The sequence below is a fragment of the Topomyia yanbarensis genome, chromosome 2 (assembly GCF_030247195.1).
Source record: "Topomyia yanbarensis strain Yona2022 chromosome 2, ASM3024719v1, whole genome shotgun sequence".
Classification (NCBI taxonomy): Eukaryota; Metazoa; Arthropoda; class Insecta; order Diptera; family Culicidae; genus Topomyia; species Topomyia yanbarensis.
The window spans coordinates 90,832,050-90,860,044 of NC_080671.1; the positions used below are offsets into that span (position 1 = coordinate 90,832,050).

General features: G+C 36.6%; 3 protein-coding genes across 5 annotated transcripts in view; 2 read left to right on the forward strand and 1 right to left on the reverse strand.

Annotated features, from left to right (window-relative positions):
• Positions 1 to 1,175: 1,175 nt before the first annotated feature.
• On the reverse strand, positions 1,176 to 3,209 carry LOC131678811 (uncharacterized). 2 transcript variants are annotated; one of them, XM_058959158.1, is made up of 4 exons: positions 3,164 to 3,209; positions 2,320 to 3,105; positions 1,808 to 2,263; positions 1,176 to 1,752 (listed from the first exon to the last, which is right to left on the reverse strand). In XM_058959158.1, exons 2-4 carry the CDS (start codon positions 3,060 to 3,062, stop codon positions 1,362 to 1,364), a joined length of 1,590 nt encoding a protein of 529 aa, XP_058815141.1. In that variant the 5' UTR covers positions 3,063 to 3,105; positions 3,164 to 3,209; the 3' UTR covers positions 1,176 to 1,361. The 2 variants fall into 2 exon arrangements, with proteins under 2 accessions (XP_058815141.1, XP_058815142.1); XM_058959159.1 differs by having other exon boundaries at positions 2,320 to 3,122; positions 3,164 to 3,204.
• Positions 3,210 to 14,193: 10,984 nt separating this feature from the next.
• LOC131678812 (dolichyl-phosphate beta-glucosyltransferase) lies at positions 14,194 to 15,779 on the forward strand. Its single transcript, XM_058959160.1, has 3 exons — positions 14,194 to 14,468; positions 14,646 to 14,820; positions 14,881 to 15,779. Exons 1-3 carry the CDS (start codon positions 14,397 to 14,399, stop codon positions 15,615 to 15,617), a joined length of 984 nt encoding a protein of 327 aa, XP_058815143.1. The 5' UTR covers positions 14,194 to 14,396; the 3' UTR covers positions 15,618 to 15,779.
• Positions 15,780 to 18,123: 2,344 nt separating this feature from the next.
• LOC131678809 (tyrosine-protein kinase Btk29A) overlaps positions 18,124 to 27,995 on the forward strand; it is a 320,866-nt gene continuing 310,994 nt past the window's right edge. Inside the window, exon 1 of one of the 2 annotated variants that reach the window (XM_058959150.1) lies at positions 18,124 to 18,767. The gene's annotated coding sequence lies outside the window, so the exon portion shown is untranslated. The remainder of the gene's footprint in view (positions 18,768 to 27,995) is intronic. The other variant, XM_058959151.1, reaches the window with a different exon arrangement.

The window sequence follows — 27,995 nt, forward strand, 5'->3', positions numbered from 1 at the left end:
TGTTCAAATATAATATTTACTTAATCTAGGTAATCTTCTCAAGTTACAACGGTTTTGCAAGATTGTCAAAAGTCAATAGAGCTAAGGCATTCTTGGTTTGTAGTGAAATCAGTAGTTTTTGCACTCACTTTACATTTTGACTTTTACTATAGTTTTAGGGATCTAGGAAAATCAGTCTACGATATTTTTAATTCATAAGTACAATGATATAAAAAGTACCTAAAAAGAATCAACTTAAATAGATAAAAAGATAGTTATTCTGAGTTGCCTGATAATGTTGTCGAAGATAGTCTTTAACCCATTACCTATGAGAGTCAAATGAAAAAAAACATGTGTTTTTTTCAGGATTGTTTTGATTACGACATGATCAGTATCATTTAAATTGAAAATTTCATAAAGTCGAGTTAACGCAAACTTCGGATGAAGTCAAAGAGCTAGTAATAGTAGAAAGAAACCTGATCATGAAAATAGGAGTTGAACCTATTTTCTGCATCTACAAATCGCCTGCCTTATCAGAAGATTTGAAGCAAATTTCGACATTCACTTTGTTCGGACATTCTTTGCAACGGTAAACTTTGATTTCACACTGATATATTCCTATTCATGGGGACAACCTTGACGTTGGTTTCGTTCTTCTGATTAGCAAATGCGTGTAAAGTTTCATGAGACGGGTTTTTGGATATTTTTCTACTCATTCCAATTTAGCGTCTTCTACAAATTGTAAAGGTGTATCGAATGTGTAGCATTTTCAAGCAGCGTAGCATGCACCGTAGCATTTTCAAGCAGCCCTTAATACTTTGAGCTCTTGACTATTCATTTTTGTAACTAGAGAAATTTCTAACTTGTAAATCAAAAATAATCAAATTTAATTCGTCGATGCACTATAGCCTTTCTTGTAACAGGCAACATATTATTAGAGTTTTTAGTGTCTATTGTCTTATTTTTGGAATTGTTTTCACTAAGAACTTTTCATAATTACGTTCAGTTTCCAGTGATTGTTTCAAATCATCAGAATTAATACATTTATGCAATAATTTTTAAGCCCCTCCCGAAACAAAATCCTGGCTACGGGCCTGTTTGGCACAAACGGTCGAAATGATGCCATCGGTAGCTGTAATTTGGGCTGAGTTTGAAACGATGTATATTCACACACAAGAGCAATCTGATCAGTACGTTTTATTTTATTGTTGAAAAATCAAAACAATGACGAATGCAATTCACAGCTGCTGTTGGTAGTAGAACCAACTTCAATTCAAAATTTAATGTCATGTAACTCAAAAGTAATTTTAGATATTGAAATTCAAAGTAGCTATCTACTTTTCACCGGCAGAAGTACGCATTTTCGAATTCATTCTATACCTTCAGTAATCCAACGGCTGCACGCCAAACCGGAACCTCAATATCATATTTGGATAATATCCGGTATCGCTGAGTAGAACGTTCCGATCAACAAAACTGTGCCATCCGAAGATCGTACTGAACTGCTTGAATTCGTTCTCTTCTAACATACGAACGGTTTTTTTGGGATCGTCGTGTATCAATTCGACAAAGTAACGACATTTGGTGGAACTGTTGGTGTACAAAGCGATGAAAACACCCAGGTTTGAGTTTGGAACGTATAAGTTGCAGGGATGAACCTGCAAGCACCAGTGGCGATTAGAACGGTCCACGAGGTATGACGAAAGTTGACCGCCTCGGTTCCAGTTGAGTTTTTGAGAAATGTTTACATTAAAGCATGATACACAGTACTTGCTGAAAAGAGACAAATATTGTCAACCTATCTGAGACTATTTCGCAGCAATGTTACCAATTGATATATGCATCCGAGACCAAACGCTTCTGCAGTGCTTCGTTATTACTTCTCATCTGAAGGATTTGCTTTTTCAAAAAACAATTTTCTACCAACGCATTCATAGGTTTTAAACCAATCTTTACCACAAGTTGGTCCGACTCGTCCACATATCCTTCTGACGTAAGGACTAATACGGATGCAATCTTCTCTTCTCTTGAATCCCCATGTAAAAGAAACGTTTTTTGGATTGTCTTCCGCAAATCGTTGTGCGAGATCATCACCAAAAGTTTGTATGGAAAGTTGACCATGCCATTGTCACATGGGACAACCTTCACGAAAAGATCATCTTTTTTGCGTAAGATAATGTTCCAAAGGATATCATTTGATGATTTCATGTAGAACGGCCAACCAGTGGTAAAGTTAAATTGAAACAGTGTATATGGTTGTATGTCGTACGGTGGCACTAATTCGCTGTAGAAAAATGCATTCATTATCTATGATTTATTGGAATAGTTAAAAAAACTTACCATCCAATGTCCTCAAACTGGACTGGTTTGAAACGTTGGGTTAAGGAGTCATCAATCAATTCCTTACACTGTCGGTTAATTAACTGTTGCTGCTTGAGAAACTCTTCCATCGGCAAACGTTTTACAATTTTTTGAAGTGTTTCCTTCACTTTGCGTTTTTTTGCTGGTATTTTGTCGTAGTTTTCCAGCATTCGCTTGCGCTCGTTGATCAACTGAGACACACTGTGCTTTGCCTCCAAACAAAGTGCGTCGATTTGCTCGAAAACCGCTTGTTCCGCGTTCTGAACCAATTTCAAATTCATCTGACTCTGAGCAACATCCTTTTGTAGATCCTGTGCCTTACCATCCAGTATAGCTATTTTGTTCTCTACGTCTGCTAGTTTTTCTTTGTATACCGTAGAAACGCGATCGATCTGATGGCGCATATGAGCTGCACCTTCCAGGAAGCAGTCACCACAGACTGTTTCTTCGCAGCTCAAGCAGAATAACTTCTGTTCCTTATCGTGTAACCAGCAAACTTCCTGCTTGATTCGAGTCAATAATAAATCCTGTTTTATGTTCGGCTCCTCGGAACGACATGTAGTACAAACTGGGTGAAGAGCTACCGAAATATCAGTGCTATTGCTTTCACCGTGCAAGCCGCAGCAAGATGCACAGCAAATTCGGCAGCAATTTGAGCAGGAAATCGGTGTTTTAGCTATTTTCCTGCATTCGCAGCACAGTGGAACCGCAATAAGTGACATTCCTCTTAGTCTTTGAAGTAAGCTTTTCGCAGTTATCTAATTCCTGTAAAGAGTAAATTGCTATTTTATTTACTATAGAGAAACTCTATGAAATATAATACTTAATGAAGTAGGTACGCGTACGATGCACACAATCGTCAACGTGGTAAAAATAGGAATGAACAATATCGATGCGATTTTTTCACATCGAGAAATCGATTTTTTGCGTCCGATTTTTTTTGGTTCGATGTTTGACACCATCGATTTTATTGATTCGAGGGAATCGATTTGGTAAATTTGATTTTTCCCTCTTAGATTTTTCCTTCAAAACCAAACGATTTTTTTTACAATCGATCTTTTACACGCAGAATTTTATTTATGCATCGATAGCATACTTTTTTATCAGCCTCTCGTTTCTTCTGCTGTAAATTTTATGCATTGGACATATTCGGTCTACCCACTCATTGAATGCTTACTAGAAGTATATGCGTGAAAATGCATAAAAATTACAGCAGAAGAAAAGAGGAATCGAGGGGCAGTTCACTCCCCATTCAAAGTGAATTGAAAATACCCAATTGAAAAAATACACGAGAAATGCTTTAATACAGCTTAATACATTTAATATGCAGAAAATACACTAATGAACTAAAAATACGTTACTTCCGGAAGAATTTTTCAATACGTCGATAATACGTCGAATATACGCTAATACACAAAAATACGTTAGTACCGGAAATATTTTTCAATGCGTCGATAACAATCCAATTCGTCAAGTAATACACTGTTGATACAAGCCATACAAATATTACATTAATTTCATGCCAAATAAAACTAATTCAGTATATTTCTTATTATGACATAGCGTATGTTTTTTTCAAGCTAGATTGTTTACTTTTCTCGGAATTGGGACTCCCAGCAAACGGATTCAGAATCGGTGAATCATTAGAATGACAAGTAGGCGGAAATCAATCAGAATTCTTGTTAGTTTGATTCAGAGGAACAATCCCATAATCTTTAAAGAAAACAAACATCCCGTACATTTGAAAATACTCCCAGGGGACGTGAACATAGGTTAATCCGAAACTTCCCGCCAGCATCAGTAGGAAATTTTTGATCATGAATTTGCTCGTTTTATCGACATAAACAGTGGTTTAATGTTTACCCTAAATAGTGAAGCTCTAAAATCTTGCAAGTTCGAAGTTTCCATTGCGATGGATCATTTTGTTTAGATATATAGGTTGCATTATAAATCAACACTCGTTGGGGGAATAGAATCGAAACCAATGCTCGATGGATTGAGAATGCAAAACACAACATTGTACGCAGCTCACCTGGATTCGATTCCCAACCCCGCATAGTGTTAGAGATTTTTCCACAAGAGATTACTCCCCAGTCAAAAAGGGCAAGTTGCTGGCAATCGGGGGGCTATTTGCCAACTCGGATGCGCTAATTGCCTTTCGATTTGCCAGCAAATCGCTGGTAATTAGGGGGCTATTTCAAATGCAACATTTGGGCGATTTGCCGCCGTCACTTTTAGCCGCTCTACCCGCCCTTAAATCGCCCTGGGAACGCGCCATTTAATTGCCCTTAATTGCCTAATATGAAAATTACAAATATTACTTATTTTCGGATTCATTATCTACTCACATAAACGTATCACTACACTAGGTAATCACCACCAAACTATATGAAGAACCAATGGTGAAATTGGCATTGCACACCAAAACTTACCACAATACGACTTTTATTTAGAGTTTAGGTCAGATATCTTGTTCCACTATATTTACACACGATTCCACAATTTCCCACATTCGTTGGCTAAATGAACACACCAAAAAATAATGAAATCTAAACGACATGTAAATCAATACACACAGAAAAAAAATATTGGTAAAAGTAAGAGCAACGTTGGTAAGAGTGTTCCGCTCTTAGCAAAAACAACCAACGCCAACTAGTAGGTTGAAAGTAAAACTTTTAAATTAATCAAGAATAATAATCAAAGTAAAAGTTTTCCTTTTAAGCAAATGAAAAATAGTACTCAAAACAAAAGTTTTATTTTTAAACAAAGAGTATGCGTTGGTTGTTTTTTGCTAAGAGTGAAAAACTCTTATTTTTACATTTTTACCAACATTTTTTTTCTGTGTGTACGAATGTATACATAAAACGATTGAACCAAAAATTTGATTGAAAATTATGTTGTAATCAATTGGAGCATCAAACTGCATACAATTTTACACTTTCATTCGTGTAATATTACATGTCATCCATTTTACAGCAGTGTTCGAGTAAAAATACCTTGAAGTGCATTGGTTTTCCGCTTAAAGAAACTGTAAGTTTCAATCCACGTGTAAAATTATAATAAAATTAGATGAAGAAAGCACGACAAGTCGTGTGTATTTGTAGTGGAACTTAATTTTACATTTATATTCAAGCTCCAAATATGTGCATGAAAATAAACTTAAAATTACCAAATATTTTTTCTGTGAGGTGCACTAGACAAACAAAATACAAGCGAGAACACGCCAATCGTTTAAAAAAACTATTTTAAGCTTAAGCCAAACATGAAACGCTATGTTTGAAAAACGCAAAAACAACCAAGTCCTTTTCAGCCGCCAGAGAATTTGTCTAAGTAATGAAATTGCCTTTAAATCGCATTCGCAAATTGCATTTGTTCCTAGGGACAATTAGCACAGGTGAGTTGAGTTAAACGTCAAACTGTTTAAATCGCCTGACCATGTTCGTCCGCATTTTTTTTTGACCGGGAACCAGAAAAGAGGCGAATGACCTTAAGCTTAAAAACTCTATAATCAAAATAATAAAAAAAAATATACAAAACACAAGAACCCGAATTACGAGCAGTGTTACGAAATTTCAAAATCAGTTACCTATTTCTGCTTGCATTTACCGAAACCGACATTCAGATTCAACGCCTCTCTCATTCATTCACTTTCCAACTGACTGAAATTTCATGCAGAATCGAATGCTTGAGTGTAGAGGAAATATAAATTCATTCACCAACCAAAGCATTCATTTGTTATTATGTCGACAGTTTGAAGGCAGAAGTTAGCATCTTTTACATTTTCGAGCATAAGTGAACAGCGTAATCTATATCTGGTGCACTTTTAATCAATAATCCCTCTCAGAGCCAGCATAGAAATAAAATTCACTTTGCTTCTGAAACCGAACACGTCCGTACTTTCAATTTTACTGAGAAGCATCTCAATTTTTTAAATAAATTTAGATAATACTGCAGTGATTAAATATAATACCGCGTTGCTCAAAAATTACCATTGGGTTAGCCAAATTAGAATTCAGCAAGCCTAATTAGTTTTCACCAATCTAAAGATAAAGGTTACTTCAATTACATGTTCATCAGCCTTGGTTAAACAATAGCAGCATATCTGGTAAATCTCCCCGCTTCCTGCTTCTCACCAGTAGAAGCAAACTGAAGAAGTCACTAATTCTCTTAATAATAAAATTTGGCATAATGCTGAATTGTTCGTTAATCTTGAAAAATCACTGGTAATTCCATTTGTACTAATTTTATTATTAGCGTTTATGAAATTATTCTACTTGCATTCTACAATAACATTTAAACGTCAAAATTCAGTAACATTCGGTTTCAATTGATTATTTAACAAAAAATACAGTGCGTGCATACAATTGTACGTTTTAGTACACTAATCCATAAGAATCATGAAATAATTCACCAATACGCATAATACATTGCATTTCGTGAACAATACACAAATACGTTTTTAATGCGCTAATACGTAAGAATTATTAAAGAAATAATCAATACTCATCAATACACAAAATACATGCCATTTCGTGAAAAACACACGAATACGTCTCTCAATACGTTTACCTGAATCGAAAATACTAGAGTGAGTTGCTCCTCGTATGAGTCTATTTATCTATATATTTGAACGGGCGATATGTATCTAAGTAGTAGTTACTTCGGTTTATTCTTTAAAGTTTCAGGCACTAATTTTAGTAAACGCATTGATTTGTAGTGATGTTAATCTTGAGATAAAAATAAAAATTTCGACGAATTGATGCTTTTCAAAATGAATTTTCCAGGAACAAACCAAAGTTATATAAGTACATTGTTGGAAGAAACAACCAAAAACTGATTTTAAGGGACCCCTACCAACATATCGCTCGTACAAACATATAAATAAACAGTACCCTTAATTAAGTTACTCCAACTTAACCGTTACACAAGGTTGCAAAAATAAAATATTTTTAAAATGTTGAATAAAAAAATGTTTTTAGAAATGGTAGTACCCCCTTAAGAAAAATGAAGGTGCTGGCCGATTTATAGGTGTAATCAAACTACATGAAACTCAGCTGAAGACCCCTAATCACAAAAACATCAGTGATAACTAAAAATACTTTTGTTCACCATTTTGTGACCATGGTGCGGCATCTCACCCGCACATGCGGCATCTCTCCCACAATGACCTTTTTTTAAAATGTTCATGGAAATTTGATGATTTTTTTTTCATTAAAAAAACCATTTCACAGTATTTTTGAAACTTGTCGGAATTGATAAAAATGATTTTATCAAATATTGAATGGTTTACTTCGATGCAGGAACGATTTTAATAAATGTGCGGTATCTCTCCCCAAATTACCCTATGCTAACTATGCATATTTTGGTTTCTCAGTGAACACTCCGAATTACAAACACTATACACAGACTTATGAAGGCTCCAGAGTACTTCCAGTTTCTCCTGGTACTGGAGCAAGCCTAAACTCGGCCCAGTGAGCAAATTTTCTGGAAGAGACCGCTCTGCTAGATTTCTGTAAGTCTTGGTTTGGCAGCCCTGTCAGATTTCTGCGCGTATCCTGTCGGGTTAGTTGAGCTAGGGCGAACTCGGTTTCGCTCGCGTTTTCTGGCAAATTTTGACAGGAACCGGGCAAAACCCTGGCATAACTCGGACATAAACTGTGCAAAGATCCTGGCAATTCTTACCTGGTAGAATTTAGCACGAATCAAGCAAAACATCTGACAAAGATGTGGCAGGAAGCGTGCAGAGATCTTGGCCGTACATTTCTGGCTGGATTCTGGATAAAAGTTAGCAGCATCGATTGGTTTGACCACTTCTGTCAGAAACGGTTGTTGCATTTGAGCGAATTCAGCGGGGGCCACCGTGGCAAGCAGAAAGTTAGCAAAAGTTGAGCAAAGCGAAATTGATGCTGGCAGAATTTCTGCGAGCATTTTGCGCGATTTGTGCGAGAATTCTGGCAACGAATTCGCTCAAATGCAACAATTGTTTCTGACAGAAGTGGTTAAACCTGCCGATGCTGCTCGCTTTTATCCAGAATCCAGTCAGAAATGTACGACCAAGATCTCTGCACGCTTCCTGCCACATCTTTGTCAGATGTTTTGCTCGATTCGTGCTAAATTCTACCAGGTAGGAATTGCCAGGATCTTTGGGACCATCAATAAATGACGTAGCATTATATGGGGGAGGGGGGAGTTTTGTATTTTGTGATGATGTGTGACGACAGGGAGGTAGGGGGGTCATGTCATGCTACGTAGCTTTTTTAAAAGGGAATAGGGGTTGACCTGATGTCACGAGAATCTTACCCGTTTCCTCTAACCAACATCGTTATTGATTTTTTAAATTTTTTTACGGGGACAACGAGGGGGTGAGGGTTACGGTCAAGCCAACGACACGACCTGAAACTATGCGAAACTTTTCGAAGAAAAAATGTCCGAGTAATTTACAGCCAGTTACCAGTACATTGAGTGGCCCCTCGATGTTGATAAAAATAATAATTTTTCAGCAACACTTTCTTGTTTTGATTTACAGTTGCTGCGTAGCAACCCTTAGCAACAATGTTATGTTTATTGTGAATAAATTGAATGAATAAAAATTTGTGGCAGGAAAAATTATCAAATATTCTAACGAGTGCGCTCGAAAATGCCGAGCTAGCCATATTCCGGTGTAAAATTGAGTGTCGTAAGGTGAGTTAGTGAGGCCAGTTAAATTATCAACCAATTTTTCGCTCAATGGGATGGAAAGAATGAGGCAGGTGCTTGATGAACTACATTGATCAACGCGAGATATTAACTGTTGCATTGCTAGTGAGCTCAGACTTTATAATAGTATAATATAAAACTGACAAACGCATTATCTTTTAGGATTTCAAACTATTGTTGGCTCGAGGTTCAGTCCTGCGCGGTTTCCTGACCTGAAACTAAGCCGCTTCATTCCCGAATCACATGTACTGGAAGAAGTTTAATTCGAAAGCCTTTATTAATCCCTTGGTCCCAAACCAGCGAGCGCTGCACGATTTGATTTCACCCTGTTTTCATATCAAATGTTACTGGTTCGGTCGAGCGCATTTTAAAAAACTATCAAGTGCTTCCCAGTTGGAAAGAATTATCGATAAACACAATATTTAGGAATTCTTTGGCGCTTCATTGGATCTGGATGTTAAACCGCTAACTTATCTTAATACCAACATTATAACGATAAGGAAATGTGGCGCAGAACGACACGATTACTATGCAGCACTCAACCCGAGCAAATTCTCATGGGCTCAGACACCATCCAACCACTTAAGAAGACCGTCAAGACCGCAACCATCAAACCACCATAAAATGGTCTCAATAACCCATAAATACACCGCAATATGGTTTCTATATCGTCGCTGTTGTGCTATCTTATGACAAGCGCCATTTAGCACTTTTCGAGAAAAACGATTTTTAAAGTTTGAGATTGAATATCTTGAAAATTATAAATGGTATAAGCAATTCAAAAAAGACAATTGATGCTTCTATCTATTCTGTATTAATCTCACAAATATTGGGAAGATCGGTTGACTATGTTGCGAGTTTTTACTATAAATGTAAACAAAAGTCCCGCTCACACGTGTCATAGGCGTGTATTGATGACAAAATTTATATGGCGTGTCATAATCGTGCATGGAAAATTTTCCATACAAAAAAGCATCATTTATTAGCTTGTATTCATATCTTTGGCTTCATTTGGTCTAGAAACAATCTGTGAGATGCATTTTGAAGGAAATGAGTCAGGGAATCTAGAAAAAATAGTTATTTTTGGAAACAGTGTTGCCAAATATACTATATTTCCAGTTTAAAACTTAAACTGCATTTTTCTCACAATTCGTGAATTTTTGTTTTGAAAAAGATTATGCCAGTGTGTTTCCCAGATAGTTTCACACATAAAAACTTGTTATACATCAAGATAACTTGAGCCACAGATAACAGACGTTTTGGCTCGATTTGAATCGTGTGTAAATACCCGCCACTGAAATTCCGAATAAATTAGACGTCTGAAACACGTTTGGCAAACGTTTGCAGATGGCGCAGTGATCGATACAATGCAGTTAGAGTGCGGCTGTCAAACACGTGTAGCAAACAGTTGCGCAGATGGCAATAGTGAAACACGGATTTCCAACGTTTATTAATTTGAAAGTTTACACAGGTTTTTGAAGAAATTTTGTTCTAGCCTAAACGTCTGTTATCTGTGCTTGAGCCAATCCCCAGACACAGTCGTTTGAAGCAAAATATTTAAATTTTCTGAGCATGTTTCTCGCTATATTTCAATAACCCAGCAGAATGTCTAAATTCTGAAAACGCCGTTTTGTAGAGATTTTTTAGTTTAGTAATGTGGCATATCTAACTCATTTTACCCCAAAATGGCGTTTGTCATAAGATAGCACAACAGCGACGATATAGGATCTACGGGACCATGATGATGGTGTTTTCATTGATCCCATTCAAAACACTATGCAGGGGTGAAATTGGACCATGCCCATGGGGGTATTATGAGCTTTTCATTTGCTCGGGAAGCCATTTGGCCAGAGTCAGTGATGTAAACCGAAATTAACGGATGGAAAATATTAAGCACTATACTGTCATTCTACAAAAATAAATACAAAAAAAATTAAGTCCTCGATTTATTTTTAATTAGTAAATCTACATCTTTTGTTGGAAAGATGATTATGTTATTTCATATCATACTACTATTAGCCGTGGTACGGACGATATCTTGGTCGGTGCTGCTACAATCGAACAAAATAGTGTAAGGAGACAGATAATAATCTACTGATCCAATATGTTTCTATCGAAGGCTTCCAGTTGTCTGCCCAGTGGATAAATTATGTATGCCTTATGGGATTTTCGATTGATTGACACCGGTGTAGTGGATTGCACTGGTTTTGCACTTTCTAGCAGAAGTGTCAATGGAACATACCCAGTTTTCTGCACTTCTGCTAGAAAGTGCAAAAACGGTGCAGTTTCAGTGCACTCCACTACACCGGTGTCAATCAATCGAAAACCCCGTTAGTAAAAAATCATTAAATTGTTTATTCTGGCCAGTCAACGAAAATTTCATGTTTATGCTGATCATCGAAATCTTTTATGTACTCCGATCTGCCGCGCTCGTTGCAATTTTACTATTGTTAATAAGACGCAATAGTTGCTATTAGGTTAATAATGTTACTACTAGTGCTGTTAGTATTAGCGGAGAGGCCATATCAAAGTCACCATCAGCTCTTGATCATGAAGCGGTTCACATCTGCTGATTTTCAACCTGTGAAAAAATACGCGGCGAAACAAAAAATGTGGCAAGAATATTATTCTTATTATTCACCTTTTTAAAATATGATCAACCGATATTTTCAATAAATGATTGGGTTCCACTTCGCGTAAAAAGTTATTCCTCAATATTTTCTCTAGCTCGTTGAATCATCCGGCCAAATGTTCGAAGTTTGATATATTTAACCATCGTTTGAAATCGTGCTTATGTTCAAAGCACTTTACAGGACCAAATTTGGCACCTTTCACTTCGTTTTACCATGAAATTTCTGGCAATGTATAAGGATAAGACTCGCGTGCATAATCGATGCATACAGCATTGGTCTAGTTTGAGCTTCTTGAATAAATTAGAAACATTGAATTAACCATAGATAAAAAAAAGTTATGCAAGAATATATTGAAATCTCACCTGCAGTGAATAACATAAAACTATTGGGGTACACAACGAAGTCGACTTAACAGCCCTAATTTTTAGAATCACTTTTGATTTTTGAATATAAAGGCTTTTGGTTACTCTAGCTTTCCTCACATTTTTTGTTCTTCCCAGACTTTTAAAATTATTATTGCAGACATTTGGAAAAAGTACCTGGCATCTCTGCTGTGAAGTGTCTGTACTACACTAAGAAAAATTATATAGAGTAACACTTACCATATGAGGAGGTTAATTATACTTTGCGAGTATAGTGGTTTTTAACCGACTATAGCATTAGCTCACCTTAACTATATCCATGCTCACTTTCACTATACTCGAGCTTTGTACCATAATAGTAATATTGAACATTCTATTGCAAGCATGACTATTGTGAGTGGAATGTTCAGTGTAACAATATGCGTAGTTATGTTGACCTAACGTTTTATCATACTAGTGAAATTGAACACTATATTGTCAAAATGACCATTATAAGTGGGCTGCTTGGTATAACAATAAGCATAGTAATCCTGACCAAGGCCTGTTTGTAATAACTAAAACATTGGGACTTTGACATTTGTTGACTAGTTATTTTGAGAAAGGATATTGTTATTCTGAAAATGACGCCTGTTAATATAACTAGATGGATAGTAAGAATGGATTAAAGCGTTCCGTATATTTTTTATTGAAATAATAATTTAGATAATAATCACAGTGGCAATTTACCAGCAGACAATAGATTGTGCCCAAATACCGCTCGACCGAGGATGGTAAAACCATCAATGGTGCTTGCCTTCTGGTGAGCCTGAAGCAAGACTGCAAAATCCTGCTGTTCTGATCGACGAATGATACGATCCAAATACATTTTCTCCAAAATAGAATACGCAGGAAGATATTGACAGCGCTCATCTTTGAAAAGAGTAGCCAGCCTGCGCGATTTTTGTTGACCAGCCGAAGCAATAACGGTACGTATTAGTACTTGCTTCCACTTTCTTCCACAATAGATCGGTAGGACAGTTCATTGTAGCATTGGACTGCTTCGATAAACTTACGACGATCTAATCTAATAATCCACGATGATGATCTTAAAAAAGCTCTTTTTAGTCTCATTTTTCTGCAGTCACGCTAAAAATATAAATCGAAAAATTTATGGTTTGAGAACGTTACAGATCATTATCATATAAATTTGCAGTATTTACTCACCTGGTGCAATACTAATGAGTAAAGCAAACTCTTGGTACTGCATTCCGTTGCGACTTTCTGTTTCGTCAGACTTTTAAGCCGATTCTTGGTGTAGAGACCTTTAAGTCTAGTGTTAACTCCCATTTGGTCACTAAGAACCCTTTCCGGCTAGGACTCGATTATGCGATGGTTTATAAGGCCATCGCCTTACCGCAAAATTATAGTAATCGTAAAAAAATCGAAAAGTCTTCAAAGCACGCCCGTATGTTATGTATATGGTTTTTCACTGTAATGGAGCGACATGTAGGAATACATTTGGGAACGCAAAAATTGACCAGTTTTATAGTTGATAATAATACAAAGTATAGTCAGCTGAAAAGCACTATACGCAAATGGTGCTTACGACATGGGTCTCGTCCACATAAACGATGTATTTAGTTAATTCAACCTTTGTGTTTTCATAACAACTATACATTAAGTCTTCGGGACTTATTAATACATTGTGCAGAGAACAATGACACAAAAAGTAGTTATAACAATGACACTGGTTATATTTAAGATGCTCATATTTTCATTTTAATTTTATTTTAATAGTGATTCAGACTATTCCATTATCAGTTTTAAGATGACAAATATTGTTGGAGTGACCATGATCAAATTGTCATAAATACCAGCATTATAGTTGAGCGGTAATCGATTTTTCTAGTATTGTTTACGATACAGAAGTTTAGTATTACCAATCTCATGGTCATTTCTACTTTTTTGGCAAATAGTCAAAACAACCATAAAAGTCTAGTCATATATACTATAGATTTTTTCTCAGTGTACGAATGAACCTATTATATATTGCTGCCTATTGCCAATTGATATTTCGATGAGTTTTGATTCGAGCTAATATTGCGGGCCCATTTCGACAAGTCTTTTGCGTGTCTCTACTATTAAAAACTCTGTTGTTTACATATCATGTTGTCATACTTGTCGATGTGTCACAGTTGCGGTTCGTTCTTCGATCGTGGAGTGAATACGTATTCTGTTTTTATTCTGCGGTGGCTAATACAATCCTTGTTTCATAATGAACTTACAGTAAACTTTAGTTAAATTATCTATTAGCTTTGGATTTATTGGGTTAGACAGTTGTTTAAGGTTCTGGTCATATAAGTTAGCAGCACATCTAGTGAGAAACATGTTGCTGACGGAATTTGTACAACTTATTTTATTGTTTGGATCAGGATTAATATTCATCCTGTTGATCGTGGTATGTTAGAAATGTTCAGTCTCCATATACTGTAAACGTGGAATATACAGAAATAATCTACATCATTTGCAACACCTTCCCGGCGACTCAAAACTGTCGATATACTTAACCCTTTCAAGACCCGATGTTTAGATTTTCTAGCTCAATATGAAAATATTTACATTGAACTTTTTTTAGATCGGAATAATTCTTAAGGTAACTACAACACCATTCCCACAAATTAATCGCCGCAAGGAGGAACATTTTTTTGTAAACCCAACTACCAGTGAAAATGAAAAATTTCCTTCACTCGAAGATCAACCATCCCTCGAACTCAGCGTAATCGTTCCAGCATTTGATGAGGAAAATCGATGTATAACTTATTTTCTACAAACCAAGTGTTTGTAATACATATATTTATTTATATTTTCAGTGCCAATCATGCTGGATGAATGTCTTGAATACCTGGAGAGCAGACACAAATCTGAAAAGGTTTTCACCTATGAGGTGATCGTGGTAAGCGATGGGAGCAGAGACAAAACTGTCGAAGTCGCTCAGAAATATTCGGTCAAGTACGGTTCAAACAAGGTTCGAGTGCTGGCATTACTTGTAAATCGAGGCAAAGGAGGTGCTGTTCGAATGGGCATGCTGAGTGCTCGAGGAAAGTATCTGCTCTTTGCCGATGCCGACGGTGCGTCAAAATTCGCTGATTATGAGAAGCTTGAGCGAAGCATGCAGACGCTTAGCACTGGCGATCACAACCGTGATGCCATCTCGATCGGTTCGCGAGCTCATTTGGAACAGGAAGCGACGGCTAAGCGGACTCTATTCCGTACTGTCTTGATGCACGGATTTCACCTCCTGGTGTGGACGTTTGCCGTGAAGAAGATCCGAGACACGCAGTGTGGATTTAAACTGCTGACGAGATCGGCAGCACGGAAGGTGTTTGCCGTGATGCATGTGGAACGGTGGGCCTTCGACGTGGAGCTTTTGTTTATTGCACAATCGTACAATATTCCGATTGAGGAAGTTGCCGTTAACTGGACCGAGATTGAAGGATCAAAACTGACGCCATTTTGGTCCTGGCTGCAGATGGGACGAGATCTAATGCTTATCTGGTTTCGGTATGCAATCGGTGCTTGGCAGTTGAAAAAAGAACACGTCAACTAATGTTGGCGTGAGCAAACTCTCCACCAGTTTAATTAGGTTAGGCTATGCGCAATATTGATAAAGCTTCCCGGTAAGTGCTGCTTTTCGAATGTACCAATGTAAGTTGGGTTTAATAATAGTTGATTTAACTAAAGTGATGAAAAAAATAAATATGAGAAAATTCGATGTGGTAACATTTATTGGCATGTAGTTGTAATGGTTCTAACTTGTTTAGTAAACATGTACATTAGATTGCCCAGAGAAATAATGATTTTTTTTAAAAATCAATCAGCCCACCCCTGAGTCGATTCCTAGTCCGCCCAGGAGGACGTACACAAAATTTGAAGCGAATCAGACAGGTCTAGCTACCGGACCAACGTATCTGAAGTTTGCATGCGATTTTTCGACAATTTACATGAAGAAAATCTACTAGCTCGTATTTTCACCGCTAGGTGGCACATTATGCATCGTATTATTGCTGTGAAAATAAGAAAGATAATTTAATTGTCTACAGCTTTGACGAAGACTACTAGTTATTCCGACTTTGTTAAAAGAAGTTATTAAACTTTTAGCAAAGTGTTGTCTGAGTCAGTTTTGCATGGGGCCTTGCTCAGTGCATGGTTGCGTATCAGTACTCGATTCTCACGAACTATACAGTCGTGATTCGCTGGTTGGTCACTTTTTAACTGGACCGTTTTTTGGTTGGATCATTGTCCAACCAAAAAGCATCCGAGTCGCCAAAATCTCATATGAAATTTGCTTTGACAATCTATTTATCAATCTTTTACACTACTAACGTGTTTTTTGGAGAGTTTTTGACATTTGTCATTCGGTTCAAGTAGCGAATCAAATTCGTTAGTTGGACAGAGGCTGTTATCCAACCAGCGAATCACGACTGTACATTTTTGCGAAATAATTATTTTAGTTCCACCTGTGATCACATAGACGGCGTCAACATTAACTTTTCATAGAAGAGAGATAGAAATTCGAAATGTTTGGAAGAATTACTGCAAAATTCCTGGTCTACAACTTTGTAGAAAACATCTAATTTCTATCTCCGTTGAAAAGTTAGTACTGGTGTCCCTAGGGGAAGATCACTTGTAATGCATTTTAAAAAATCAGCCACAATTAAATGCATTTCTTTCCATCAAAATAGAAATTCATAATGTATTTTGCGTTGAGTGCAATGTATTTTGCGTTGCGTGTAAGACGTCAAAGCCCTACAAAAACAATAGCCCTACGTTTAACAAAACGTCGAACAAAGTGGATCAGCGTAGGACTTTTCTGCGAAGGAGTGCAAAGTTGATGCAAAAGTGGAAACTGAATGCATTTTTTCTAATATGATGCAAATTTGTTATATATTCGTAGAGTGCTCCACCCCTAGTGGTGCCCTCTATGCGGTAATACGTGGAACTAAAATGTTTTAATCAAAACATGACTCGTATTATTTACTATAATTCTTCTGAACGTGCTATTGAGATTAACCCAACCATTATTTCACAACAATGTTTAGTGAGAATCGAGTACTGATACACAACCATGCACTTCTACGTCCCGTGCAAAACTGACTCAGACATCACTTCGCTAAAACCCTCTAAGAACGGTTGGTTTCAAAATCGTCCAATGAAGGACGTTCGGTGGACCAATTTGGACGACGTCCAAATAACCGTTCGACAAACGTCCATCGTTGGACCCATGTTGAACGATTTTGAAACAATTTTTTGGACGTCTCAGATGGAAGTGATATATGGAGCGTTCATACTAATTTTTCTGACTTTTCTGTGGATTTAGTGGGGAAACGGGCATAGCGTAGTTGGTAAATCGATTGCCTTGTGCGCAGCTGATCTGGGTTTGATTCCCAACCCCGCACCAAATTCAAATTTGTATTTGTATTTGCCCGCATATAGAGTTAGAGATTTTCCCCTCTAACCCGAAAAGAGGCGAATGACCCTAACTAAGGTTAAAACCTCTATAATCCAAATAAAAAAAGTAAATTTAGTCAGCGTTCTCAACGCTCATGTTCTGATCTGCCGGTATAGGCATAATTGTTTCATGTTCTGTTGGAATTCCTATATACATGGGGCGATTAATAGAAGAACGGCAGTAATCAAATTTTTATATACATTTCATATATAAACACCAAGTTTTGCAAATATACTTTTAAAATAATTATTTCATTCATACATTACTGCATTTTGTTTCTTTCATATCGTTTTGAATTTTATTAATGACTATACTACCCATGGTCGCATAGTTATCCCGTTTTCTATGGGATTTCCTATCTTTATGCAACTGATATGCGATCATAGGCAGTATATGGTCGTGAAAGGGTTATATCGATACATTTTCGAAGTAATGCTGATGTCGATATTTCGCCCGTTAGCACCGACTTTCCCGAACGTAAACAAATGGAGCCACTTCGCAAACACCATATGAGCCAGAAAGAGACGAAAACACTCCGCGCTGAAGAATGCAGGACAGCGATAGGCGGTCCGGTTCGTTCCTTCAGCTGTCAAAAAATTATCTGTTTTTGATTCGATTCGAAAGGTTCCTTTATTCGCAGGCGCATATTTAGTAAATAAGAATGCGAATAAAATATTAGTAATAAATGTTGTGTTGTGTTGGCCCCTGCTGGAAGTGACTAGTTTGTGTTTCGTAATTTAAGACAAGGATACTCGATAGATAAAAGCAAGTTTTTGTGATTTTCTCCAGTGGGCCACCGATTTTAGTCCGGCCGCGAACAAATAAAATTGTGGAGGTGGATTTGATAGTAGGTGTAGATTCTGAAGACCGGACGACGATGAAAAAAGTTACGATTCGCGGAATTGTCCAAGCGGAAAGGAATGGCCAAACCGTGTTGCTGTAGTTCGTACGGCTGTAAATCGTAGTGTTCGCGTATCGGACGAATAATCGTAACTCGGGCGATGAATGCTACGTCTTACCAATTGTGATAAGTGTGAAAGTGCTCGGTGTAGGAAGAAGAGAACGGAGCAATTATTGTTCTGTAAATATTATGATTCTTGAAAGCTGGTTCACATTGCATAAAGAGCCAGCCAAACCGCGGCAGAAATTGATTTCCGTCCTTGAGATCGGCTAGCCAAGTTACAGGATCTGTAAAATAGAACAAAAAATAAAGTATAGTTCTGCGTCACCGCTGCTCTATTTGTTCAGGTTGTAGAATATTTTACAGACTTTAATAGCCTACCTTCACACTTGTTTCTTTATTTCGTTACGCTACGTGATCGCAAAGCTGACTAGCTGGTAAAAAAGATTCGATAGTATTGGCTGAGGGAAGGCGCCTGGAATCGCAACCATTTCCGGCTTACGTGTGAGGTTTTGGGACCAACCAACTATTTTAGGGGTTTGAACGATGAAATTCGACAGTTGACAGAACAAAAATGGTTCATGAAATTGTATGAGTTGAAATTTGTCTGAGACTCAAATAATGGAGGATTGCTAACGAAGGATTAATTTGAAGGTGGATGAACGACTAGATCAGCTAGGTCTTTCTCAGCTTATTTCTTTAATAATTTTTAATTTTTTTAAACTGACCAACAACAGCTTTTGAACCGCAGACACTTGTTAAAGTATCTGACATGCTCAACTATTGATAAGAGATCTACGCGGATAGAATTCATTCAACGCTTCGTTGATCTGAAAAGTCACGTATTGACTTATTATGATCGGATTCAACCTTCTATCCTAAACTTCTATAAAGATCTAGCGATTTGAAAATTTGATGACTGAAATATTCAATGATTTCAAAAATTAGAATATGGATCTTTTATCCAATACGCAACGTTTTATAATGATTCAAAAATCAAAAAATTGAATGATCCGAAGATCCAAATATTCAAAAATTCAAACTTCCAAAGATAGAAATATCCATAAATCATAAGAGCTTAATCGGCCATCTTTAGATGTGAGGATCCAAAGATCTGAAGATTCAAAAATACAAGGCTTGGAAGATCAAAAAATCAGAAGATCCGAAGATCTCAGCATTTGAAGGTCCAAGAATCAATAACTTTTATAACTAGAGAATCAACGAATTTAGATATGTATTATTGTTTTGAAACCCATCGTTTAATTGATTTTTCTAGATATTCAAATATACAAAATTAAATTGGTAATACCGTGATTCGAGGAATATTTCAGGACACCAATCTAATAACTCAAAGATGGAAGGATCGATCAATTTGAAGACCTGAAAATTTGAATCCTGAAAGTATAAAAAGGCCAAGGGATTTAATAATTTAATACAGTATAAAAAAGACCAAGGGATATAATGATCCAAAGATTTTAACGTTCATCAATCTGATGGTCCAAATTTAAAGGTATATCCAAAGATCAAAAGATCCAATGATTTGAAACTCTACTTAAAGACCCGAATGGTCCATTAATTGAAAAGGACAGACATTTATAGATTCAACGATACAAAGATTTCACGATCCTATTATTGCAGGACCGTATGATCCGATGATAAAAAGATCCAAAAAAGCAGAGATCCAATAATCTAAAAATTAAGAGATTCAAAGATCCAAATTCAATCATCTAAACATCTCACGATTGCAGTATTCGCGGATGAAAAGACAAAAAATTGCCAGCTCTGGAAATCCAAAACCAAAACTAATAATCCAAAGATTCAGATAAAAAATTACCAAATTTTAACACATCGAAAGTTTCACAGATCTATAGATGAAAAAATTATTAAATCTCCAGCTCGACTATCTAAAAATCCCAACCAATGATCAAAAGATCCGAATAGAAAAAGGTTCAATGATTTGCGGATCCAAAATCGCAAGTTTTAAATGAAAAATAATCACAAAATCTCCAAGAATCAAAGCTGTAAAAATTAAAGGATGTACAGAGGAAGATAATCAAAAATCAAAACATGTAGGGATCCAACGATTCGAAAATCCATCGCTGAAGAATAAAGAAACTTTAAAAGGTTAATAGATCCGAAGATTTAAGGATATATTAAATATATAAAGATTAAAAGATCCTGCGATGAAAATATTTAAAAACTGGAAAATTCAAACCTCAAAAGATTCAAAAACTGAAAGAGATCAATGATTTAAGAAATCGGGCCTTTTTTAAAAAGTAACAATCTGTTTATCTCTGGATATAAATAGTTAAAAATCCACAATTCCAATGATGCAATTAGCCAACAACATCAAATTTAAAGACCTTAAAAAACAAAATTTAGTGGTCCAAATACACAGAGATCTAACAATCTGAAGATACGGAAACCCAAAGATCTAAAAACTACCAGGATCAAATCATCTGAAAGAGTCGGATCCGATCCAAAAACATACAGGGTGTTTTTGAAGTTCCTTTTGTAATTTATATTTTTGATAACTAACCTTTTTTTTAAATTGGTTCAGTTGCCATTGCAATTTTATCGTGCAAATATGACAAGTGTTAAATTATAGAAATTAACATTGAAAGTGAGCATTCGATGAAGCAAGCGTCCCAAAAAATCATTCCATCAATTTATGATTTTCATTTTTTCAAACAAGAAAAACGCACAAAAAGCGTAGACAACACTGCCCATAATCGCAAGTCAGTCCCATGTTCTATGGGATTCCCTATCTACATGGGACTGACTTGCGATTATAGGCAGAACAATTGTTTGTTAATTTTGATAGCATATGGCATACAATTTAAAAAAAAAATTGATAAAAGTTCACCCTGACGAGGTTTTAATAATTTCACTCGATCGGACAAATACGGGTTAATTTTGGTCATTTTGCCGGAATGGAGAAATTTCGAGAATAGCGCATTCAATGTTAGCCTCTGGCACATCAGTTTATTGCGGTTTGTCGGTTTAAATGAAATTCCAAATTCGCTGTGACTTGAACAGCAGCCACTGTTTTGGCAACTGTTCTTGATTTAGCTGGTGATGTTGAAGGCCGTGTGTTGAATTTAATGACAGTAGATGCATTTTACTTAATGGCTTCTGTGTAAAATTTTCCGTTGCGCTTTTTCGGATTACAGTATTAGCACATGGAGATCTGGTCTTGATACGTACATAACGTTGTCCAAGATCTAATAATCCCTGGTAGGACCAAGTGAGCAGGAAAAGGTTGTGTCAATCGAATTTTCACGAACAAACTTAGGAATCAGTTTTGACATGATGCTCTCAATATTTCGCCATGTTTCTTGCAATAAAGTTGATAGAACGCGTACGACGTGTTACAAGTTTTGAAGTAGAATACTTCCAACATTTCAATAGTGGGGTCCCGTTTCAAAAATTTCTGCTGAGATAGCGTTCCAGTTTTCAAATGCGAATAACTTTTTATTATATTGTCTCGACTGTTCAGTGCGCAGTAGACGGTATGGATTTTCGGCAATAGTGGCATTTACTCGTACTAGGGTTATCACATTCACAGATTTTTCTGTAATGTCGCAGATTTACTTAACAATTAAAACTGATTTTAAAACATCCGGCCGAACCTGGTTCGTGATTGGTTTCCGCTACTTCCGCGCATCAAGCCGCAGATCTTGAACACAAAGAATTGTGATTTTGATTCGAAAGCTTCTAGTCAACCTTGTTGGATACCCGGAGACTACATATCGACACTGGGAGAGAAGGCGATTGTTAGAGTGCGACCGCCAGCATGGACTAATTGCATTAACTAATTTGTGCAGCTCTGTACTAGTTACCGGGGCTAACTGGAACAAATATGTAGTTACAGAACACTAGATTAGGATTGTCGCTGGCATTACTGTTTTGATCTCGCCAGTCAAAAAGGGCAAGTTGCTGGCTAACGGGGGGCTATTTGCCAACTCGGATGCGCTAATTGCCCTACAATTTGCCAGCAATTTGCTGGCAATTAGGGGGCTATTTTAAATGCAACATTTGGGCGATTTGCCGCCGTCATTTTTTTGCCGCTCTACCCGTCCTTAAATCGCCCCCAAATCGCCTAGGGAGCGAACCATTTAATCGCCCTTAATTGCCTAATATGAAAATTAAAAATAATAATTATTTTCGGATTCACCATCTGCTCACATAAATTTATCAGTACACTAGGTAATCACCACCAGACTATAGGAAGAATCGATGGTGACATTCGTATTGCACACCAATACCACAATCTGACTTTCATTTAGACTTTAGGTCAGAGATCTTGTTCCACTATACTTATACACGATTCCACAATTTCCCACATTCGTTGGCTAAATTAAGTGCACTAAACAAACAAAATACAAGCGGGAACACGCCAATTGTTTAAAAAAAAACAATTTTAAACTTAAACCAAACATGAACCGCCATGTTTGAAAAACGCAAAAAACAACCAAGTCCATTTCAGCCACAAGAAAATTTGTCTAAGTATTGAAATTGCCTTTAAATCGCATTCGCAAATTGCATTTGTTCCTAGGGGCAATTAGCACAGGTGAGTTGAGTCAAACGTCAAATTTTTTAAATCGCCTGATCATGTTCGTCCGATTTTTTTTTTTTGACAGGGCGGTATATACCTGCCGATTTTGGGCTTCCCTACCGATTCGCAGACGTCCAGGGGAAAATTACCGATATTTTCTTATTCCTACCGAAAACTACCGGGAATAGCCTACACCAACATTCATTTTTGAGTTGGATTTGGTTTGAAATCTGTGTTTTAAATATTTTACAATTCTATGTCAACGCTAGTTTTTGGGACAAAACCATGGCCTACCGATAACTACCGATAAACTTTTAGTGAGTTTACCGATATTAAAAAATTTTATCTGGCCACCCTGGTGTCAAATGGGTCAAATAGAAAAAAGCAAAAAAATCCTCTATCGTTTCATAGCGACTAATCAATTTTGTTTGTTATAACCAGCAAAACAATGGCCTTTCGTGGCAGGTGTATTACCATTAATCAGAGTGTGCAGATTGTTTAAATCTGTATTGAATTTTGATAAGCTTTCATTTCTTTGTGCGGCATATACAAACTTTTTCATTTCATAACAATAACAGTCGAAAATTTACAGTGAGAAAAATCGCTATACTTAATCTGTTGATTTCACACATGATTTTTTTTTGCGATTTGTAGCAGCACATAAAAATAATCTGTCACACGTAAATATCATATGAAAACTATTGCATTTGCTGTTATAATTCAAAATCAAAATTATAATAGTATGCCTCTTAGAAATTTGATTCACAGCAAATTTCACATAATTTTTCTGTCTGCCTCTTCTTTTTATCTGCTGTCAATTTTATGCAGTATAAAAGAGACGGAAATGAAAAATATGTAAATTCTGCATTTTACCAATTTGAACATTAACTAAACAGTTTATTGTTATGAACAAGGAACTTTTTCTGCGTGTACCAAGAATCTGGACCAAAGACTTTTACCAGAGAGACGTGCGGCACCTTGACAGATAAATACCGAAAACAATGGGAACCCCAGCGACAATCCTAATCTAGTGTTCTGTATCTATTGTTAATACGAATGCTGCAATCTTTTGACAGGTTGTAGTTACTAGTTTTTTCGGTATGTCCTATGGAAATACCGAAACAACGGTATACGTACTTCGAAATCTAAAAGAATCAAACATAGGGACTCTCATATGACAATCCTGAAAAAGGTATTTAATGATAGTGAAAGAAATCATTTGGTAAAAAAGAAATAGTTTTTTTTCGTACGGTAATGATGGCCAACATCGTTCTATTCGAATTTTAACAGTAGTTGTTACGGCATTTGCCTAGTAAGAATCATTAATTGTAATGGAATTGAATCGTTTTCAGGGACGGGGACGAGGAAATATCATTCAAATAACCTTTTTTACCCCTTTCATATAAGCATACATTTTTACTACTCTCTTATAGACACATTCATACAACTTTTGACTTTTGTGGTTTTCACTATTGTCATCCTCTTATACAGCTCGTGTCAGTTTATCCGCTTTACCCTGAAGTGAAAAATGGCATGTTTCAAATAAAGCAACAAGTTTATGTTGAAACGAGGGTTCGCGTCCAGTTCACTGTTAAGTGTAAATTTCTTGTACAAATATTCTTTTTAAGCGCTTCTCGATATGAAGTAGATCCGAGCTCTTGCTTGGTACCCGAGAGCTATAGTTCCCTCAAAGGGCTCAACGAATTCAGTACGAATGTTGTGTTTATTCTTTTGTTCAAGCTGCTTTGCGAACTGTTCTGTTTCAGGATATTGAAAGTAGCATGTTTGCTGTTTTTATTTATTTACGAGTGTAAAACGCATTATGTTTAGACAAAAAGTCGCTAAATAATAAAAGTCTAACATACGAAACGTTTGCTTTTGACGTTTGTATGGTCAATGTCAATTTCACATTCGCTTGAAGATTCTCGTGTAAACAAAGGAGGGCGCTCTAGTTTGAAATAGGAATCCCGAAAACTCATCTGTATTGGTAAAAGACCATTGAAGCTCTCTTTGGTCTAACGTCAAGATGAATCAATCAATCAATCAAGATTCGAGTCAAGAATTGCCTCAATGTACTTGATCTGTGGCAACAATTTCAGGGATAGTCCCGTTGATATTTCTTATTGATTAACTAAAAACCAAACTTGAAAGCAGCATTGCTGAACCGCACGGAAAGCTTACTGCATTGAATTAAAGTGTATCGGCGACAAAATTTCCTAAAAGTACTGACAGCACACCATCTTGAGGACGGTCACAGATCTCAACATGTTCTAACGTTGAGCACAGACGTCGGTTGCTAAGCATTGCGTGTTTACAGTTCGTGATATATAAAGGCACTCCACGATCGCGTGCTGCTTCCAAAATGGATCCGAAAAACATGTTGTAAAAAGTACCCTTATTATCGAAAAAAGAATCTTAAGCTAAATTGCTTTCGCAAAAATTTGGTGCTTTGGCGAATTGTTAGAGGCAACATTGTGTACTATACTAACCTCACTGTCGTGCATGAAAAGAGGTCAGGTTGATCGGTCTAAAACTTTGAATATATCCTTAAAATTTTCGGAGTAAGACTGGAATCATTTAATCTTTTCCTGTTGATTCATACGGAACACAGGCGGTCAATTTGATAAATTCAGCAGCCATGATTTTACAACCAAAAACAAAAATTCATTTCATTCTCTTTGGAAAAGTGTTCATCATTTGCGGTTTTCACATGATCCGATATGAAAGTCTTTCGATTTCGAAAATAGCTTATTGAATCTAGAGTCTGTATACTTTAAGAGTCACGTACAGAGCAATATGCAATGTTTATGGCAACCAGAATATTTGCTGTAACCTTGACCATATCATATGCCGATACTATGAGTGAGTTTGTCGTTACCTCGACTACATAACAATCATTGCTGTAGTGTGATCTTCTGGCGCCTTTGGCAGAATCTCAGTTTTGTGCACCTTGCGGTATTTTGTCAAATGTGCTATCACATTTCGAGGAAAACGATTTTTAAAGTTTACGATTGAATATCTTGAAATTTATAAATAGTAGATACAATTCAGAGAAGAGAATTGATACTTCTCTCTATTCTGTAATAATCGCTCAAATATAACGAAGATCGGTTGACTATATTAAGGGTCGATTTCTTCACCCTCGCATAACGTTTAAACCAGGTTTACCAGTGCGTTTAAACCTGGCGTAAGCAAGAAGCGAGGGTGAAAAATCGGCCCTAAGAGCAAATAAAGCATCGATTATTAACTTGTATTTTAAAGAAAATTACTCGAGGAATCTACTGATTTAAAGCAAAAAAACTCACAATTTACCAGCACGTTTCTCACTATATCTCAGTAACCAAGCGGAATGCTATATTTCAGTAACCTATTCAAAATTCTTAAAATGCCACTTTGTAATGATTTTTCCAGGTATCTTCTACGCCGCCATGTTTCGCAAGCCGAGATCTAAAACGTCATGTTGAGGTTGATCTACAATCGACGTAATCGATTGCATACGACACGGCTATTTGATGTTCGAATTTGTTTTATTATCGATATATCATTATGTAAAGTGTTTGTCATCCATCAACATGACGAAAACATCACTTTTCTAATTAAGTTTTGTTTTTTTTTGTGTTTCGAATTCATCTCGTCAGTAACTAGCACCATCTGGGTGTCTAGTTAGACGATGTATCTAAACTAGTACCCAAATTAGCACTAGTTAGACACAAAAAATTCCAAACAGTTCACACGACATATGTGAACACCTAAAGCCACATGTCCCGAGTGAAATTCGAAACACAAAAAAAACAAAACTTAATTAAAATTAGGTCTTGTGCCCTTAACGCGCAAAACGGTTTAGTCCAATGTTTATTGCATAATACCAGGCGTTTGGTTTCTTGAACTAAAAGACAAGCGTTCGTCTTCACTTTCTCGTCAGCAAACCAGAGCTATATTTGCTTCCCGGGACATCACTCGGGACATGTGGCTTTAGGTGTTCACATATGTCGTGTGAACTGTTTGGAATTTTTTGTGTCTAACTAGTGCTAATTTGGGTACTAGTTTAGATACATCGTCTAACTAGACACCCAGATGGTGCTAGTTACTGACGAGATGAATTCGAAACACAAAAAAAACAAAACCTAATTAAAATTAGGTCTTGTGCCCTTAACGCGCAAAACGGTTAAGTTCAATTTTTATTGCATCACTTTTCTTCCATTTACTGTCCAATATTTCAGCTCGATGACAAACATCTAAGGATCGAGTCATGCCGTATCGTTTCTATCTAGTGCGGAGCTTGCAGCAAACGAGCAGAACTGTCAGTGGGGCCCAATAATTTCTAGGAGAGGAAAAGACAATCGCGTAGATAATTAGATCTACTTCTAAACTCAATATTGAACCAGCTTCTGATAGGGCGTTTAGCCAGTCAAGAGCGTTCATAATATTTACAAACGGGTTAAAAAGCAGTGTTGCTGTATCTATACTGGCTATTTTTCATAAAGATCAACTCTTAAACATATTGATATAGCTACGTGTCTCGTTAAAAGAGACAAGCATAAAAATAAAATTTAATTTTTAAATGCTGTTAGTATTATGAATTCTTGGTAAAGGTGCGATCTTTGAGGTACAATTATTTTCAGCAATTGTGAAAACTATGCAAAACAATTCTGGTAACGATGAACGCTTGTTGTCTTTAGATTTACGGCATGGCCTAGTACAGAAAATTAAGAAGAGCAAGAAGCCTGTTGTCGTCTCTTTTCTTAACATAACTTGTGTGCCCTGCAGAGCACCCAAGTAGCACGCATTGTTACTGTATAGTATTTGTAACTCTCTTGGTAACAACTATGTTATGGAAAAAGCGCACTTTGTATGTTGTGCAACATGTTCCTAATTGCAGCAAAATAATGAAAACAATAGTTGTGCCATTTGTCGAGCACTCGGTAGTTGGACAGTTCTGTTTTAGGGTGAAATGGTAAACAAATAGGCATTTGCAAATTGTTAGACTGTTTGTGCAAGTTAGCAAAGTTTCTGATTA

Excerpts from the sequence above, each read along its gene's own strand:
- LOC131678811 (XM_058959158.1), bottom strand. The coding sequence starts at position 3,062 with ATGTCACTTATTGCGGTTCCACTGTGCTGCGAATGCAGGAAAATAGCT. Across the intron at positions 2,264-2,319 it reads CAGTTTGAGGACATTGGATG|CGAATTAGTGCCACCGTACG; the intron begins GTAAGTTTTTTT and ends ATTTTTCTACAG. Across the intron at positions 1,753-1,807 it reads TCGGATGCATATATCAATTG|CAAGTACTGTGTATCATGCT; the intron begins GTAACATTGCTG and ends GTCTCTTTTCAG.
- LOC131678812 (XM_058959160.1), top strand. The coding sequence starts at position 14,397 with ATGTTGCTGACGGAATTTGTACAACTTATTTTATTGTTTGGATCAGGA. Across the intron at positions 14,469-14,645 it reads TATTCATCCTGTTGATCGTG|ATCGGAATAATTCTTAAGGT; the intron begins GTATGTTAGAAA and ends AACTTTTTTTAG. Across the intron at positions 14,821-14,880 it reads ATTTGATGAGGAAAATCGAT|TGCCAATCATGCTGGATGAA; the intron begins GTATAACTTATT and ends TTATATTTTCAG.